The following is a 15,892-nucleotide window of genomic DNA, read 5'->3' as shown; positions in this document are numbered from 1 at the left end:
TGAGGGGCTTTTCATATGTGATAAGAAAAACTTTATGTAGAAATTTCTAGATCATTTCATGTAGACTCTACCAATCAACAATTGAAAGAACTTTTATTTGATGCCTTTCATTAATTTCCACTAATCAACCAAACTACTAAAGTACTGGAGATGGTCAGCAGACCTACAATTGTTCTGAAAACCTGAACTCCAGTTTGACCGCCTGCATTGTTTCCTCCTCACTGCTGCCACAGGATCTGTCACACAAATCCTGAACCCCATTAGCCAAATGACTAAGTTGGCCCGAGCAAACCAAGCGCTGAGTGATTCTGTCCTTCTGATAACAGAGAGGTATGGATGATAGGAGCTGCTGATGCTCCTCAGCGTCTAACTATTTAGCACAGGTGTCAAACTCCAGGCCTACAGGGCCAGTGTCCTGCATGTTATCCAACTAATCTGTCAATGAAGCTTTTCATTGGCTAAACACACCTGATCCAGGTAATCAGCAGCAGATAAGGCAGGATTTCTTACAAGTTTAGAGCTTGAGGACTGGAGTCAGACATCCTTGTGGGGTACAGTCACAAATTTCTTTGTACATTTTGTAAAGATAGACTATTCAAAGTGTTTTACTTAAATTATTAAAACAAATATTTAAAAAATGAGAATGATCATTTAAATTAAATAATAAAAGAAAGTTAACATGAAATTTAAAGTAAATAAACTTAGTGTTTCAGCTGATCTCAAGTCTTTCTGGAAGTCAGTGGTCCCCTACCCCCCAAGCTGTGGACCGGTACTGGTCTGTGGGACATTTGGTACCGGGCCACACAAATTATATTTTTCTGTTGTATTTATAATCTGATTCTGAAGGAAGTTTTACTTTGGAAATCTACTAGATTCTCTCCACTACGTCCAATTCCTTCTTGAAGTATGTCAAGTCTCTCAGTCACGTGTTGACAAACAGCCGCATCTTTCTTAAAACGGCTTCAGTAAATGTTAAATTTAAACCTCCAACCTAACAAAAAAATCGAACGTGATTGGAAATTCGTGAACAGAAGAAGAGCTTTTGACTTCAAAATAAAATAAATCTGCATTTAACAGACAAAAAACCAGGATAAAAATATGGATTACTTGTGACAAATTGTTCCCAAACACCATAATAATATGACATATTAGTCTGCAACCAGTTGTCAAATGTTACGAGGATGCTGCTTATAAAGTTAGTTACATTGTGGTTTCACGTTTATTGTTACATTTAGAAAATACTAGTTTTAGTGACCACTTTTTTTCTTTATTCATTGCACTTTTAAAGTCAGTTGAGGCTGAAGTTGGCATCTGTTTTTTTTTTTTTTTGGTAGCTTCCACTTTGACATCTATGGGTTAAAAGAAAATCTATATCATATTTTAATATTTCCTGCATAAAACCTAGTGAGCAAATACAGTTTAAAGCAGCTGCAGATATTTTACAGAGGATGAAGATAAACGTTACCCTCAAAAGTAAAGAGAAACTGGAGGCCCTCTTCAGCCTCATACAGGCTGGCCCATGAAAACATTGTCTGACATTAAACTGGTCCGTGGCCTAAAAACGGTTGATGTGGAGTATAGAAGCTGAATGCAGCATCTCTATGTTTGGTTTGGACTTCAGGGACTGTGAAAAGACTGTATCCAGATGACCGTAGAGGTCTGGCTGATAATATTGGGTCAGTAGGTGAGGTTCTACATGATTAGACCAAAATAATAATAGATGAAAAACGTTTATTATTTAGTTTAACGTATATTTATATTAAAGGCTTTAAACTACTATTGTGTCTCCAGGTGAATCTATTGTGGCTAATTCTCTGCTTCTCACACCGACCTGGTACCCTCAGCTGTCTGTATTTATTCAGGTTTTAATGTTTCTTGACCTGCTTTTATCCATTGCCGAGCAGAACAACTGATGAAGAGGGCAGACGTTGGTTGCGTTTAAACTCCTTTTTTTCCTTCGTCTCTCCTGCAGCTTCGTAAAGCCATTGAGGGGTCAGTGACGGTGAAAGGCGTGAAGGTGCGGCCCCCTCTGGCCAGTTTCAGAGACAGTGGCACCAGCAGCAGTGAGTCGGAGGCCACAGAGCTTCACAAGCTGTGGGATCGCAACAAGAACATGTCGTTACCACGAGAACAAACTCCATCAGAGTCCGACGAGAAGTCACAGTGAGGGACGGTTGAATAGGAGCAGGTGGAGGACACAAAGGAGGTGGCCTTTCATCTCCAATGCCACACCACCAACCAAATCCTCAGGGCCAAGGATCAATATTTAGTGTGGAGATGATTTTTTTCTCCTCGTCTGCTCCTCCTTCTGTGGTTCCATGTCTGGGAGTCCTGCACTGACCCAGCCTGACACTCCCCAGGATGAGAGGGCCACGTTGTCCCCCCCCCTGCTCTCCGTTTACCTTTGGGTCCAAAGCTGGGATTTAGAGGGAAATTTTAAAAAGGGATTTTTTTTTGTTTGTTTGTTTTCTTAGGGACGTGATCAAACTTTGGATTTGCAAAAATTACTTTTTGACTGAGTCTTCCACTTAAGCAATGAAATTCAGAGGTTTTGACAAGGAAGAACTCTGTAATTTATGAATGTGTGAGTGTGAATGTGGATGTAGACAGGAGTGTCATAGGAGTTTGTTTCACTGGTTTTAGATTTCATTTCAGTTTTTTGTTTTTCTGCTTTGACAGATCAGGTGGTCGAGTTTGAATAAAAATCATCTTGGTTTGTCCAGCTGAAGAGCATTAAAGAACCAGGAGGCTGAGTGATGTGTAGCCTCATCTTCACATGCTCATCCTCTCTGTAAGTCTCTATGTTCAGGTTAAAGATTATATCTAACCTATGCAAGCAGACGTGTCTGTTGGCTCTCGCTTCCATTTCAAACCACTGTAGCCGCAGCCTTTTACACAAGGCAAATGCATGCAAACCGCCTGGAGTGATGCACTCCAAAAGAGGAGGTTTTCTCCTCATCTAAACATAGCCCTTCATCAGAAGTCCAGACAAGGTTGAGGCAGATGGGGGGCAGGAAGGAAGCAGAAAGAGCAAAGGAGTAAATGGATTGGTGAAAGAATGGAGAAGTCATTACCTAACCAGCTGCTCTGGGTTCTCTCAGGCATCCGCCTTTGATCTCACGTTCATTAGTGTGTAGCAGCCAAACAGATGTAGCTCCGCCGAGATGTTGACATCAGGAACTATAAATCTGTGAACCGATTCATGCGGATCAGTGTAGGGATACTCAACCAGAGGAGTAAATCAATCATGGAGATCCATAATCCAGCAGTGATTTGACTATGTAGATGAGGTTTCTTATAGGATTATACATGATCATGATAGGAAATTTGACAGATTTTCATATAAATCTCTGCAGCATCAACGTGGGCCCAGTTAATCTCGTCCTGGAGGCTTTAACAGTTATGTAGGTTCTGTTTCCTGACATGACCAATAGCACAGCATAGTTGGTGTTTAATAATTCATGTCTCCCATAATGCTCCAGGCCGATCAGCATGCGCTCTGTTTATTGACAGACAAACATTGATCTGTTTTCCTTTTCCCGGTCCTTCCTTCTTTCTTTCTTTTCCGCTCATTTAACCAACTTAATTCAGAAACAAACATTACATAAATGTCCACTGACAGACCATAATTCACTGATTATCATCTCAGTCCAAACTGACAACCTTATAAAATATAAAATAGATTTTTTTTTTAATAATCCTGGGAGAAATTCTGTTTTTTCTGCAGCTGTTTTTTTTTGGTGAATCAAAGTGAGACCAGTTTAGTTTGAGCAAGCGGTTTGGTGCAGATTTACACCTTTGGTTTTATAAAATGAGTATGTTTGAAGGAATATGACGCTGCCACGTGAATCTGGACTAAACCACATATGCTGATCCATCATCATCTTTTTTTGTCTAAATGACTTGGCAGGTTTTTCCATGCCTGTGAAATATTTTGAAGGCAGTCTTAAGATAATATTGTTTAAAGTGCACCTTTGTCCCCCTTCATGTGTCCCTTGTGGGACAACTCTTTCCTTTTTGATGCATTCCCAGTCCTTCCTGCAGAACACATTCCTACACTTCAAGTTCTGTGTGCAGAGCATTTCATTTTGGTTGGAAGCACCTCATTTTCCCAGTGATGGCTGTAGAAGAGCAGCATGGCTTTGCATGAGAGACTGCATGGGGCCTTTGTTTTATAAAGTGCACTGAAACAGAACTGAGGATGTAAGGAGTGGACGCCGTCCACGCAGGTTGGCCATCTTGTGCCTACATTTCCAAACAGCTTTATTCATTGGCTGAATTTGAACTGAGATGAGGTTCAAAACTGTGCTTATTAATATATTTAATATCATTCCTGGAATCATAATTTAATGTCTTATCCTTACTTATGAAGTGCTCTCTTTCTGAAAGAGACCTGGGTTTGTTTTGTAAGATTTGTTTTTATTTATGTCACATCTGATGATTTAAAGTTGATTTTCATGCTGTGTATAATTTGTATATGTATATTTAATATGCTGTCTAAAACATTTCTACTAATATAAATGTGTTTTTAAAAACATGAAGTTAAAGGCTTGTGTTTTCTCTATGATCACAAATCAGATGAAACCGGAAAAAGTCATCTGTTCACAGAACAGCTGAGAACTTTGGTCTTTCCAGAGAAGCCTCCTGGTGTTCTTCAGAATGAACGACGAATCGACAGCCGTGTGGAGAGCCACTTTTATACATATGCTCACATATATAATTGGCGTGGATGATGTGCAGCAGCGGGCCTCTGTCTCCATGGAAACCAGATTGCCCTGGAGACCAAACGTGGATGTGCTGATTCGGTTCTGTTTGTTTCCATCGATTTTTCATTTTTCTTCTCCCATTGCTGCCGATGTTTCATCTTATTTCTTACCAGACAGACTGGCCGAGGAAGATGCGTCTTCATCAACACAAAACGTTGGTACTTTTGTGATTGATGATCTGCCTGTAAGGAATCTCTTTGTTCCAAAGAGTTGTTCATCTCACTTTGTACTGTTTTAATGAATAAGCGTATTTTTTGTAAAGAGTAAAAAATTGGAACGGAAGCTTAGAAGCTGCATGAATGTGGGAGACGTGGATCACGGGTCTACCTAAACGCCTCTAGAATCAGCATTCAGGCAGTGATTCAGGACAGAAGGAGGTGTCCTCCTCGATTCTGGACACCAGCAGAAGCTCCACGGTCAGTCTGCTGCATAGACTCCTCAAACGAGTCTCCTTTCCTATTCCAGCCTTGATTCCATCTAATTAATCAGGCTTCTTTTCATACTTTTAGGGCGGAGCCTGTCTGGCATCCGCTGTTGAGGGGAATTGTTTATCTGCTCCCTTTAGATCAAGCTCTATGGTAAATCCTGGGGGCCAAATCCTTTGAGCTGATCAAAACTGCCAAATGTTTTTGCACATCAGAGATAAAAAAGATGTTAACGATTATGTTATGTGTGAATACTTTTCTTTATTTCAATTCTCCCTGAAGCCCCTGCAGTTCTGTTTTTGCCTCTGATGGCATTCCCTGAGGAGAAGCTCGCACTGCAGAGCCTCAACAGCTTTAGATTAGTTCCTTTTGTCCCAAAGGTCTTTACACTTCACAGAGCTAAAGGTTCGGTTTGTTCCAAATAAAAAGGAGGTCTTCTGTCCCATCTACATTCAGCCAAACTTGATTAACACTTCTGTTTTTTTTACTTTAGCCACTGTGTATCTCATTAAAAAATATATTTTATAGGAGTATAATGTCAAACCTAGACATTGAGGAACTGCTCATTCCTGTAGTTCAATCACATTTGATCTCTGTGTTTGGGATCAACGGAATGATATCAAAATATTTCTTAGAAGTGATGTCACATTATAAAATCATAGGCGTACCCCCATAATATGAGCAACATTAGAAAAATAGACAAAGCAAACAGTTACTCTGGGGTAGAAGCTGAGGAAGTTTGTGGTGTCTGTAAGCTCAGGTGAGAAGATGTCCATCCGTTGTTCACCTGTCTGGTATATGATGTGTGGGGAACCCTGAGAATGGATGAATGGATAGATAATGCTCTTATTTATCCCCATCCAGAGAAATCTGGCTGTCCTTTACCCATCACTCAGAAATACACACGCAGTAGAAAAATAAGTAAAAATTAAAATAAAATACTTGCTTCTTAAGAAGTATAATAAAATCTTATAGCAGCAAAGATGGCTTCTTTCAATGTCTATATTGGAGTAAATGTAAAGTCTGGAGGAAGTGTTTGCACTCTACCTTTATGAACACAGAAAACACAAATGGAGATGATCACATTAGGAAGCCAAAATCTATCAAAACTTGAACACTCTGAGTCCAAAAGTGATTTATTTAAATCAAGAATATTGCCATTTCATATCAATAGCTAAGAATAAAGAATCCAGTTAGAAGTAAAAAAAAAAAAAAGATGCACAACAATAATAGCTGAGATATTTTCAAGGGCATATATCAAAGGTGAGCCAGGCCGCAGTCTGTAACGACTCCTGGAGGTTCAGGTCCAGTCCTGCGAGTGCTCACCAAGAGTGTTCCATCAGGCTGTAGAGTCCCACTGACTGAAAGAGGATCCATATCTTTAGGAAACTGGGACTTGTGGCTAAAAGTATCAGTCACACTGCCATCATCCAAAACCTGAAGGACAGAGATGGAGACAAAAGAAGAAAAAAGATGGTGACTCCCAAATAAAAAGTGGTTCGTCTGCTGGAATAAAACGTAATAAAAAGAAAGGCCAGAGATCTCAGGAGAATAGGAAGTAAATGTGAGAAGAACAACAAGTCGGAGGTAGGGATGAAGATGAAAACAGAGATGAGAGCCAGTGAAAGAAAGGGAGCATCACTGAACCAGTAATGGGGAAAACATCTAAGAAATAGATAAAAGCAGGAAGGAAAAATAATCTGAAGATCCTGTTTTATAGTTCCAGCCCTTAAAAAACTGTTCTGTTTTTTGTCTTTTGTCAAACTTGACCCTCTTTACAGCTGCTGATATAACGTCTTACCGTCAAACATGAAACAGGTTAAGGGCAGGTTTGGATTTCAAGCGGACAGCAGGCTACACATTGGTACACATAAAACTGGAATAATCATTATATTGGCATTACTGATCATAAAAAGTCAAACTGAAAAAGCTAAAAAAAATGGACTTTATCTGCACTTTACAAGGCACTTTACATATATACAGTATATATATATATATATATATATATATATATATATATATATATATATATATATATATATATATATATATATACTGGTGGTAGGCGGGCGCCTGTGTTTGGCAGCGGAGCCGCCACCAGTGTGAGAATGTGTGTGTGACTGGGTGAATGGGTCTGTGACTGTAAAGCGCTTTGTCCTTGTAGGAAGAAAGGAGCTATATAAGTATACGCCATTTACCATTTACCATATATATATATATATATATATATATATATATATATATATATATATATATATATATATATATATATATAAAAGACAGAACTGAATTGCAGAATTAAACATGGTATCTTAGTTTAAATCCTGATAGCTGAAATAAGATAACCTGTTTTCTTTCGAAAGACAAAAATTATATCTGAAAAAGGTGCGATGGTCTGCACCATTACTGTTTCTTTTGAGATGGACATGGACAATATGAAAAAGGCTCATAAATACACATACATCTTGACAAACAGAGGTTACATTCATCTGATACTTAAGGTCTTTGTCTCATTTGGATAATCAGCTTCAAAGAAAACAACCAAAAGAAGACTTAGTCCTAAAGAAAGAAAGTAATCAGATTTTGTATACCTGAACAGGAAATGGAACCAGCCTGGGTTCCTTCCGTCACTCACCTTTTGGGCTTGAATGACGATTTTTTGATTGTAGGCCATAATTACAATATCCTGTGGCTCAAACTGGCTGACATCAGCAGAAATGTAGTAAGTATCACCAACACATCGCACCCCGCTACTTGCTCCAGTCTGCAGTCCTGCCACAGTTCCACCTGCAGAAGCTGTGGAGACAAAAAAGAACAACTGAAGGATGTCAGCTCCAGAATATGGAAAGTAGAAAAACCTTGCTTAAGAAAACCCTAAACTGTCATCAAAACAAGAAGATGAAGTAAAAAAAAACAAAAACAAAAAAACATGTATCCATGTAAACCCTTGTGCCATCTTGGATGACCCTTACATCGACGTGTTCTCCCTACCATGACAAAGGTGGATAAAGGTGGAAAGATTTCATGTAATCCATGGACACCAGTGAAGATCTCAAAGCATTGAAGAAAAAAGGTTCAGCGCACTGTGTAGTGGGTCTAGATGACCCAACTCCCAATGTTAAAGTGCCTAGGATAGAACAAGGGAGTTTACTATTCATATCTGCTGAGGAGAATTATTGTTGTGATTATTCCACATGTGAATTGGAATTTTGCACTAATATCTCTTTGATGAACATATGTGTGACATACATGTGGTATGCTAAACTAAGCTTTATGGTCAAATACGTCACATTTTAGCCATTTCATTGTCTTTCTTTTTTATGTTTGCTTTAAATGTTGTTCCTTTTAATCGATTGTGTCTTATGACTTTTTACTGTTTTAACTAATAACATATATTCCTCTGTCAAGCACCTTGTGCTCAACAGCTTGTAGATGAAAAGTGCTAAGTAGTTGACTGATTGAAATATGCACAATGTAAAAGATTTTTTTTTCTTTAAATAAAATACATTACATTCATACTTTACATCTTCATTTTAACTTGAGTTTTAAATATTTTTAAAGTTTTTGTGTTGTTTATTAAATGTTTGTGCTGTCTTTAAACTGTGCTTGTGGACCAATTTTCAGGAGTGCACTGATCAACATCAATCAATCAAAACTTTATTCATACAGCTAAATTCATTACAAAGTGTTTTACTTCTTAAAAAGTAACCACACATCTTCCACCCATTACATGTAAACCCCCAAACAATTTACTTCCTGACTCTCAATATAACACAGTCCAGGAGACATGGAAAACCTTGAAGGAGTGGCTAATAAGGAGAACCATCAGAATCAGCAGTCTCATGAGCAGCGAGCCTCTACGGCTCACTGTGAAAACTGTCCATCATTAGTGACAACCTGTCATAAGAAAACTGGAATCAAACATTTGCTCTCTAAAACTAGAATTTGGTTGGAATTGAAAAGTAAAAACAGAAAACACAAGACGTAAATTACAAAATAACTACAATCAGAATAAATGAAAGGAAATCTTATGATGTGGGAATAAAAGAATTGTTAAAAAATACAACATAAAATTAGCCATGGACAGCTAATAATTGGCCTCATCTTCAAAATCTCGGAAGGTTATTAGAGCAGAAGCACATCTTTACAACCTACGGTGAAAAAACCTCACTGTGGGTTTTTGATTTTACTGTAGGAACAGTTAAAAGGCCATTGCTGGAAGATTTGAGAGTTTGTAAGAAGGAATGTGACCCACAAAACACTTAAAACCAGTACTGGGACCTCAAGATCAACCCTGAACCAAACAGAGAACCAACGCAATAAAATAGGTGTAATGGGAACCTGCTCTCTGGTCCTCATTAGCACAAATGCAAAACATGACATACTAATGATGACAATGATGTTTTAGTAACTTTAAGCCTGCTTAATGGTAAAACTAGATGATTCCCTCACCTGAATGCTCACTGGATGAACTTCTGTTCCTGCTCAAGGGGCTCAGGCTGCTGTCATCTCCAAACAAGCTGGAACAGTTAGAAGAATCAAGGAAGGGCTCCAACAGAACATCGAGGGAATCTGTGGATCCGCTCAGTGATCCCCTTGATCGATAGGTGCTGGAGGTGCTGTAGCGAGATGAGGAGCGGTAAGAGGAGGACACAGACGACATAACTGAATCGCAGAAACGTTTTACTCATAAAACTTGTGTGATGATGAAAAAGTGTAGCAGGATTTTTCCCAGTCGACTCTAAATACAGAGAAGGAGCTTTGGAGGACACTGATTATGACTACGGCTGGACCTCTTCCTGCCATCCTGGCTGCTTTTATGCATTCCTGCACATTCTTCAGCCTGGGGTTTAGCATGAACCATTCTGGGTCTCAAGATACTTTTAGCCTTAGATGGTTGTTTTTCCAACGACAAGAGCCAAGAGTGTAACGGACAAACTGATAGTAAGTGGAGACTTCTTATTCACACTCACACACAAATACACACTACAGATAACATAGAGGGGGGTGCACAGATGCAGACAGAAATAGAAAAGTGCTTCAACAGTCAGGTCATCCTGACCATGCACCCAAACTGAAACGTCACCAGCAATGCAGACAAAGTGCTTTTTTTTTTGATCAACTGATCACTTCACATGATTAAAATGTGAATATTTGATAAAATATATTTTATTCATCCTCTGGCTGAATTTTTTTGGATGATTTTGGTTGTTTTCAGGAGGCAGCACAGTGGTGTAGTAGTTAACACTCTCTCCCTAGAGAAAAGGTTCAAATCAAATGTGTGTGTTAGTGTATGTATACGTGTGTGTGTGCGTGCGCATGTGTGTGAGTGTACGTGTAGTATATGTTTCTGTGTCTATATGTGTGCGTGCATGTGTGTTTTTGTTTGCATATATCTGTTTGTAATAGAATTTCAAGGTGTGTTTGAGGTTTCTGTGTAAAAGTGCATGAAAACCAGTATGTGTGTGTGTCCACCCACCTCTCAGTAGTCTGGTAAACTGTTCATAGTGTCCTTGCCTGTAGTGGTTTGAATAAGTTCTAGCAACCCCATAACGCACACTGGACAAAGCAGGAAAGGCAGACAAGACAGTAGTGACGATAGTTGTGATGAGAGTTATGACGATTGCAGTAATGATTTTTTGTTATGATTGTTGAGACATCTACAAACAGTGTCACAAAGCAACAGTAAAGAGATCAGAGTCCTGTGGTTTCGTGTATGAGGTGAAACATGACATTCAGCAATATTTCAGTTTGCCAGCATCATTCACAGCAGAGGCTCCTCACATCTAAGATCAAACTCCAAACACTTTTTGTGTCAAGCTGTGTTTATTGATTTGACAGAGTTAATTTGTGTTCAACAGCTGGCCCGGTTCTTAGGCAGAAAGCTCCAATTAAACCTCAGGAAGCTTAGAAGCATGTTTCACTTTGGAGGAAAAGTGGAACCACAGAGACTCAGATGTCTTCTTCAGCAGTTTTCACCGTCAGCTTTACACCACAGATGCTGGGAAAGGCTTTTTCTCTCGTGGCTCACCATGATCCCTGGAGTCCATGCAGAGTCTCCCTCTGGATGATTAACAGATGGCAGTTCTGGAGAAGGTGTCCACATCTGAATGCAAAGCTGATGGTGTTAATGAGGCAAGAAAATACTCAGAAACATCAGGGAAGCTCCATTTGGCATCTTTGAGCATCACTGGGTAATTGGTAATTGTCAAATCAGCCTCAGTTGTGTATCAAAACTTTTACTTTAGCATTGTCTGTATGTGAGAGCTGGACTAAGTGATCCCTCCTCCCTCGCGTTCCAAACAAGAAGTACACACTGGCTCCAAGAAGCCAAAATCTCATAGACTTCTAAACAGAAATAAACCACTTTTACTCAGTCATTATATTTGTCAGAATAACCATTCTCTGATACCTTTTTTCAACATGTTCTTGGTAACCCTTGTGCTTTCCTAGGCACTTTGACATTGGGAGTTGGGTCATCTAGACCCACTAGACAGTGCGCTGAACCTTTTTTCTTCAATGATTTGTGATCTTCACTGGTGTCCATGGATTACATGAAATCTTTCCACCTTTAGCCACCTTTGTCATGGTAGGGAGAACACGTCAAAGTAAGGGTGGGGTCATCTAAGACAGTGTTTTTCAACCTTTTCTGAGCCGCGGCACACTTTAAGCTTAAAAAAAATCCCGCGGCACACCAGCATCCAGAAATGAAAAAAAAAGGAGAAACTCATAGTCTGTATTGATCTACAGCCCCTCCACAATCTCACATGCATTTTTGTGATAATTATTGCAGAAAAAGCTGGAAGTTGCAGCTGTTTTTCTAAAAGATGTAATAAAAGTTAAGTTAGAAGATTTAAAAAAAGTTTGAAGTGTGTTCGTTGTTTTCAAGACGTTTAACAACAGAACTCCTTTTACGCTGTCACTCTCACAACCCAATGCATCATGGGAGATGTAGTGCATAAAAACGGCCGGCGGAGATCGCTTTTCGGAGCTTCATGGTTTTGTTCACTTGTTACACGGTCTGATACCGGATTCTGTGGAAAGCTACACCGCTAAAGACGAGCTTTAGCTGCTATTTTTGTTAGAACTGAGCGACTTTACGAGCTAAATCGGGACAAGGAAGTGAAGACTTTAACCACTTCTGATTGGTCAGACTGATGACATGTGATTAAGCCTTCAAGAATGATTGGTGGAGACAGGTAAAGGGGCGGGAGCTGCAGCTGAATCGCGCTGCCGTCATTCTTATCAAAATGTCTTTAATAAAATAAAATAAACGCAAAGAAAAAGTATTTTACGATCTTTTATATTCCTAACTTCTCAGTGTTTTATCAGGGCCTGTTTGGATGAACACAGAGCTGAAATCCTGGAGATGGGAAATGTTTTTAGATCAGTTAATGAGGGCAATTTCACACGGCACACTTGACCATCTCCCACGGCACACTAGTGTGCCGCGGCACACTGGTTGAAAAACACTGATCTAAGATAGCACAAGGGTTAATCTCAATTTTTTTCATTATATGTATGTATTTTTTGTAGTTCAAGGTGTTTGAGTGATAAATTGACCAATCAGATGTCTCGATAAAAATACATGGAGCCTGCTGGCCCCCACGTCCAATGTCCAAAACAATAGATGGACAGATTTTGTCTTTTGTTATTGTACAGTTTCTTCATTATTTTCCTTTTAAATAATTTTCTAAATTATCGTCTTTATTTCTGTTTGAATGTTCTTCTCACCATCTGAAGGTAGAATCTTCAAATCCAGGCTTTGGTTCATGGAACATATTAGACTGACAGAGGCCTCCCCTTGTTTGGATGTAACTTTCAGTGGTTTCCCTGCTGAAACATGGAAACTAAGTTGGCTTGAGGTAACATTTCAGACTCACAGATGCTTTTAAGTTCTGGAAGAAAACTTTAGACAAAGGGATTTATTTAAGTCTTGACCCAAATACACATGAATGTGTTCAGTTCACGACTTTCCAGCAGCTCAACTCAAATCAACTAAATCAGATTTAACTGTGTGCGGCAGAGCTTGAAGGATCAGGTTCTGTCCCGGATGGTTTCACTGGCTTGACAGGAGAAGAGTTCTGCTGCACAGAATCAGGGATGTTCCATTGCCCCCCTGTGAAGTTGCAGAGTTTGTTTCCATGACAGAGATATTTGTCACACAAGGATACCTCAGCACTGAGAATGTTGCAGAAGTCTGCATCAGCTCATGTATTAGGTTTTGTTAGCTTTATTGTAATCTTCAGAAGCAGAAATTTATCTCCAGGTTTTCTGTGGGACTTTTGAGCTTTCCCCCATAACAGAGGGGAGCTCTTCAATGATTTTGTTTCTGTTTACACATGTACACACATACAATCTTAGGCCCCTCTCTCTATTTAGAGTCCAGTGTCTGGACGGGAAATAATTAACTGACTTTTTTCTTTGTTAAGGCACAGTTAAATTGGTTGCCTTGTAAACAAAATGAAAGAAATCTCTGTAAACAGTCAGGCACATGTTGTTGTGGTTCACTGGTAACTTTCAGTTTATCCTGTCAGGAGTCGCCACAGTGAATCAGGTTTCACTAATTCACACAGGTGGTACGTTCTTCTCCGGATGACCTTCCCGACACAACCCTGTATTTTCAAGGCATAGAGAGACAGGCAGCAGTGTGAACGGTCTTGCCTGAGGACCCACACTGGATTCTTAACTCATTGCACGCCCTGGGAAATTAAACCAAATTTCCTGTGTGACAGTCCTACACCTAGCCAACTGAGCTCCCAAGTAAGAATTACAAATGAGTGAACAGACTTCTCCTTGAAAAACTGTTGATCTCAAACAAGTTTAAAGAATTAAACAAAAGTCTAAAAAGCAGAAATCATTCAAGAAAATAAAGAACACCTCAGACCTTTCTTGGAATTGTGTAGCACTTTGTGTTATTTTCACATTTTGTTTTGCACTAGTACTGTTAAGATGCCTTTATTTCATAAAAACCTGAGTCACATGCACGCATATAGGGAGTTGACCCATACGGGTCCTGGGTCATCTGAGACTGTGAAGGGTCATAGAGAGGAAAGGCTGCATCTTAACCCTAGAGCACTAGCGTTGGGTGATTTTTTACCCGAGCAAAACCATTTACATGAATTTCAATTTGCTGCATGTCTAGGAGTCTGTGCCTTTACTAGGGAGGTCTCACATGTCCTAGGAATGGGTGGACCAAAGACAAAGTTTCTTGCATAATTTTATTATTTTTTTAGAAATCTTTTGTTCTCAAATTCCTAATTTTTCAGTTATTTTAGAGCATATTTTCTCCATGTTTTTCTTTTTCATTTTGTTACTGATATGATAGTTTTAAATAGAAGAAAACTACTCTAGTTTATCATGTGTTGTCATGTTTTGATGTATTTTTTATAACAAGTGCTTTTTGTTAGGTATATTACATTAGGTAAAAATTACCCGGCAAAAGTGATGGTGTAACTTTTCATAGCAAATGTGTTCTAGGGTTAAGAGGAGCGCAGCTGTGTCTTGCAGTTCCCTTGAGGCTTGTACGGCCACCTCAAGGGACGTCATGAAAATGGAACCTACCATAATTGTCCGCGATAAGTTTATTATGAAGTATTTACAAGGCTAATATAAGTTACACGCATGATGCATAAGTGATGCTGTCATACAGTGTCCTTACGCCTCACTCTTGTTGTTAGTAAGGTGTGAGTACTGGCTCCTGTGAATGTTGCATGCACAGTTTGTGCACGTGATGCATAGGTGCCCAATGGATGGCTGTATGATGTCCACACAAACTATACTCTGATTGTTTAATTTCCTCATTCACACCCTTTAGAAACGCACATTCATGTGATCAATTCCAATGAAAAGTCTATGTAAATGTGCTTTCAGGCTTCCTCATTCACAAATCCCTACCCAAGTTCCTACAACCGTACAAAATCATTGAACACGCTTTGAAAGTAAAAACAGGTCAAACTTTGACCAATAAGAGACTCAGATTTGGTAGCTAAGTCTGAGTAGGGTCCTTTTTAAAACGTGCCAATCGTTTGAAAATTGATTATAGAGAAAAAATGACTAATTGTGGTTTGTGTGCGGCTAGAATTATATGGCACCAAGTCTTTCATATATCAGAATAGAGATGTGAAAGAAAAAGCCTGGAGGCAAGATTCGTGAGATTTTCTCTGCTTCGACGTTTCGCACTAAGCCTCTAGGTGGCGAACATGCACTCGCATCAGCCAGCGCCAGTCCAGTGTGAACACCAGGAATTGGGGGGGTGGAAAATTGAAAATTTCATACAACACACCTGCATCTCACCTACTTCACCCTTACTTACCCTTACATGTTGATTTAAAATAGACTTGTGAAGGGTTCAGGGTGTCCTTGCATTTACCCCAAAGTAGCTGAGATTGGCTCCAACAACCCTGATCGTCTCCATAGGACAAATCTGGATAGGTGGATGAATTAAAAAATAATGGGATTCTTTAGATCTGTATTTTTCATTACTGCCCCAAACAAACACTTTTCTTTAGTTTTGTTCTTCTAAAGGTTCATGTGTTCATTTAGTTGTTCCTGCTCAAAACGTCCCTCCTCGCCGCGATGCTGCAATAACAACATGATGGGTTTATAGTCTGTGTCCATAAAACTAAAATGGTGTTGAAAGCACTAAAATTACTTAACCATCTCACATCAATGTGTTGTTTGTAATCCTCCACGACTCTG

General features: G+C 39.3%; 2 protein-coding genes across 8 annotated transcripts in view; one reads left to right on the top strand and one right to left on the bottom strand.

The window, feature by feature from the left end:
• The window catches only part of LOC101159603 (chloride channel protein 2), a 116,314-nt gene extending 111,773 nt beyond the window's left edge, over positions 1-4,541 (top strand). For all 7 annotated transcript variants that reach the window (XM_023961220.1, XM_023961219.1, XM_023961221.1 and 4 more), the window contains one exon: positions 1,973-4,541. In XM_023961220.1, the coding sequence (XP_023816988.1) occupies positions 1,973-2,167 (195 nt within the window). In that variant the 3' untranslated portion in view covers positions 2,168-4,541. The remainder of the gene's footprint in view (positions 1-1,972) is intronic.
• Positions 4,542-6,309: 1,768 nt separating this feature from the next.
• On the bottom strand, positions 6,310-10,008 carry hspb7 (heat shock protein family B (small) member 7). Its single transcript, XM_023961226.1, has 3 exons — positions 9,644-10,008; positions 7,827-7,987; positions 6,310-6,628 (listed from the first exon to the last, which is right to left on the bottom strand). Exons 1-3 carry the CDS (start codon positions 9,852-9,854, stop codon positions 6,449-6,451), a joined length of 552 nt encoding a protein of 183 aa, XP_023816994.1. The 5' UTR covers positions 9,855-10,008; the 3' UTR covers positions 6,310-6,448.
• Between the last annotated feature and the right edge of the window lie 5,884 nt (positions 10,009-15,892).

Source organism: Oryzias latipes, chromosome 13 (assembly GCF_002234675.1).
Source record: "Oryzias latipes chromosome 13, ASM223467v1".
NCBI classification, from domain to species: Eukaryota; Metazoa; Chordata; class Actinopteri; order Beloniformes; family Adrianichthyidae; genus Oryzias; species Oryzias latipes.
This window is presented reverse-complemented; position numbering and strand designations above follow the sequence as displayed.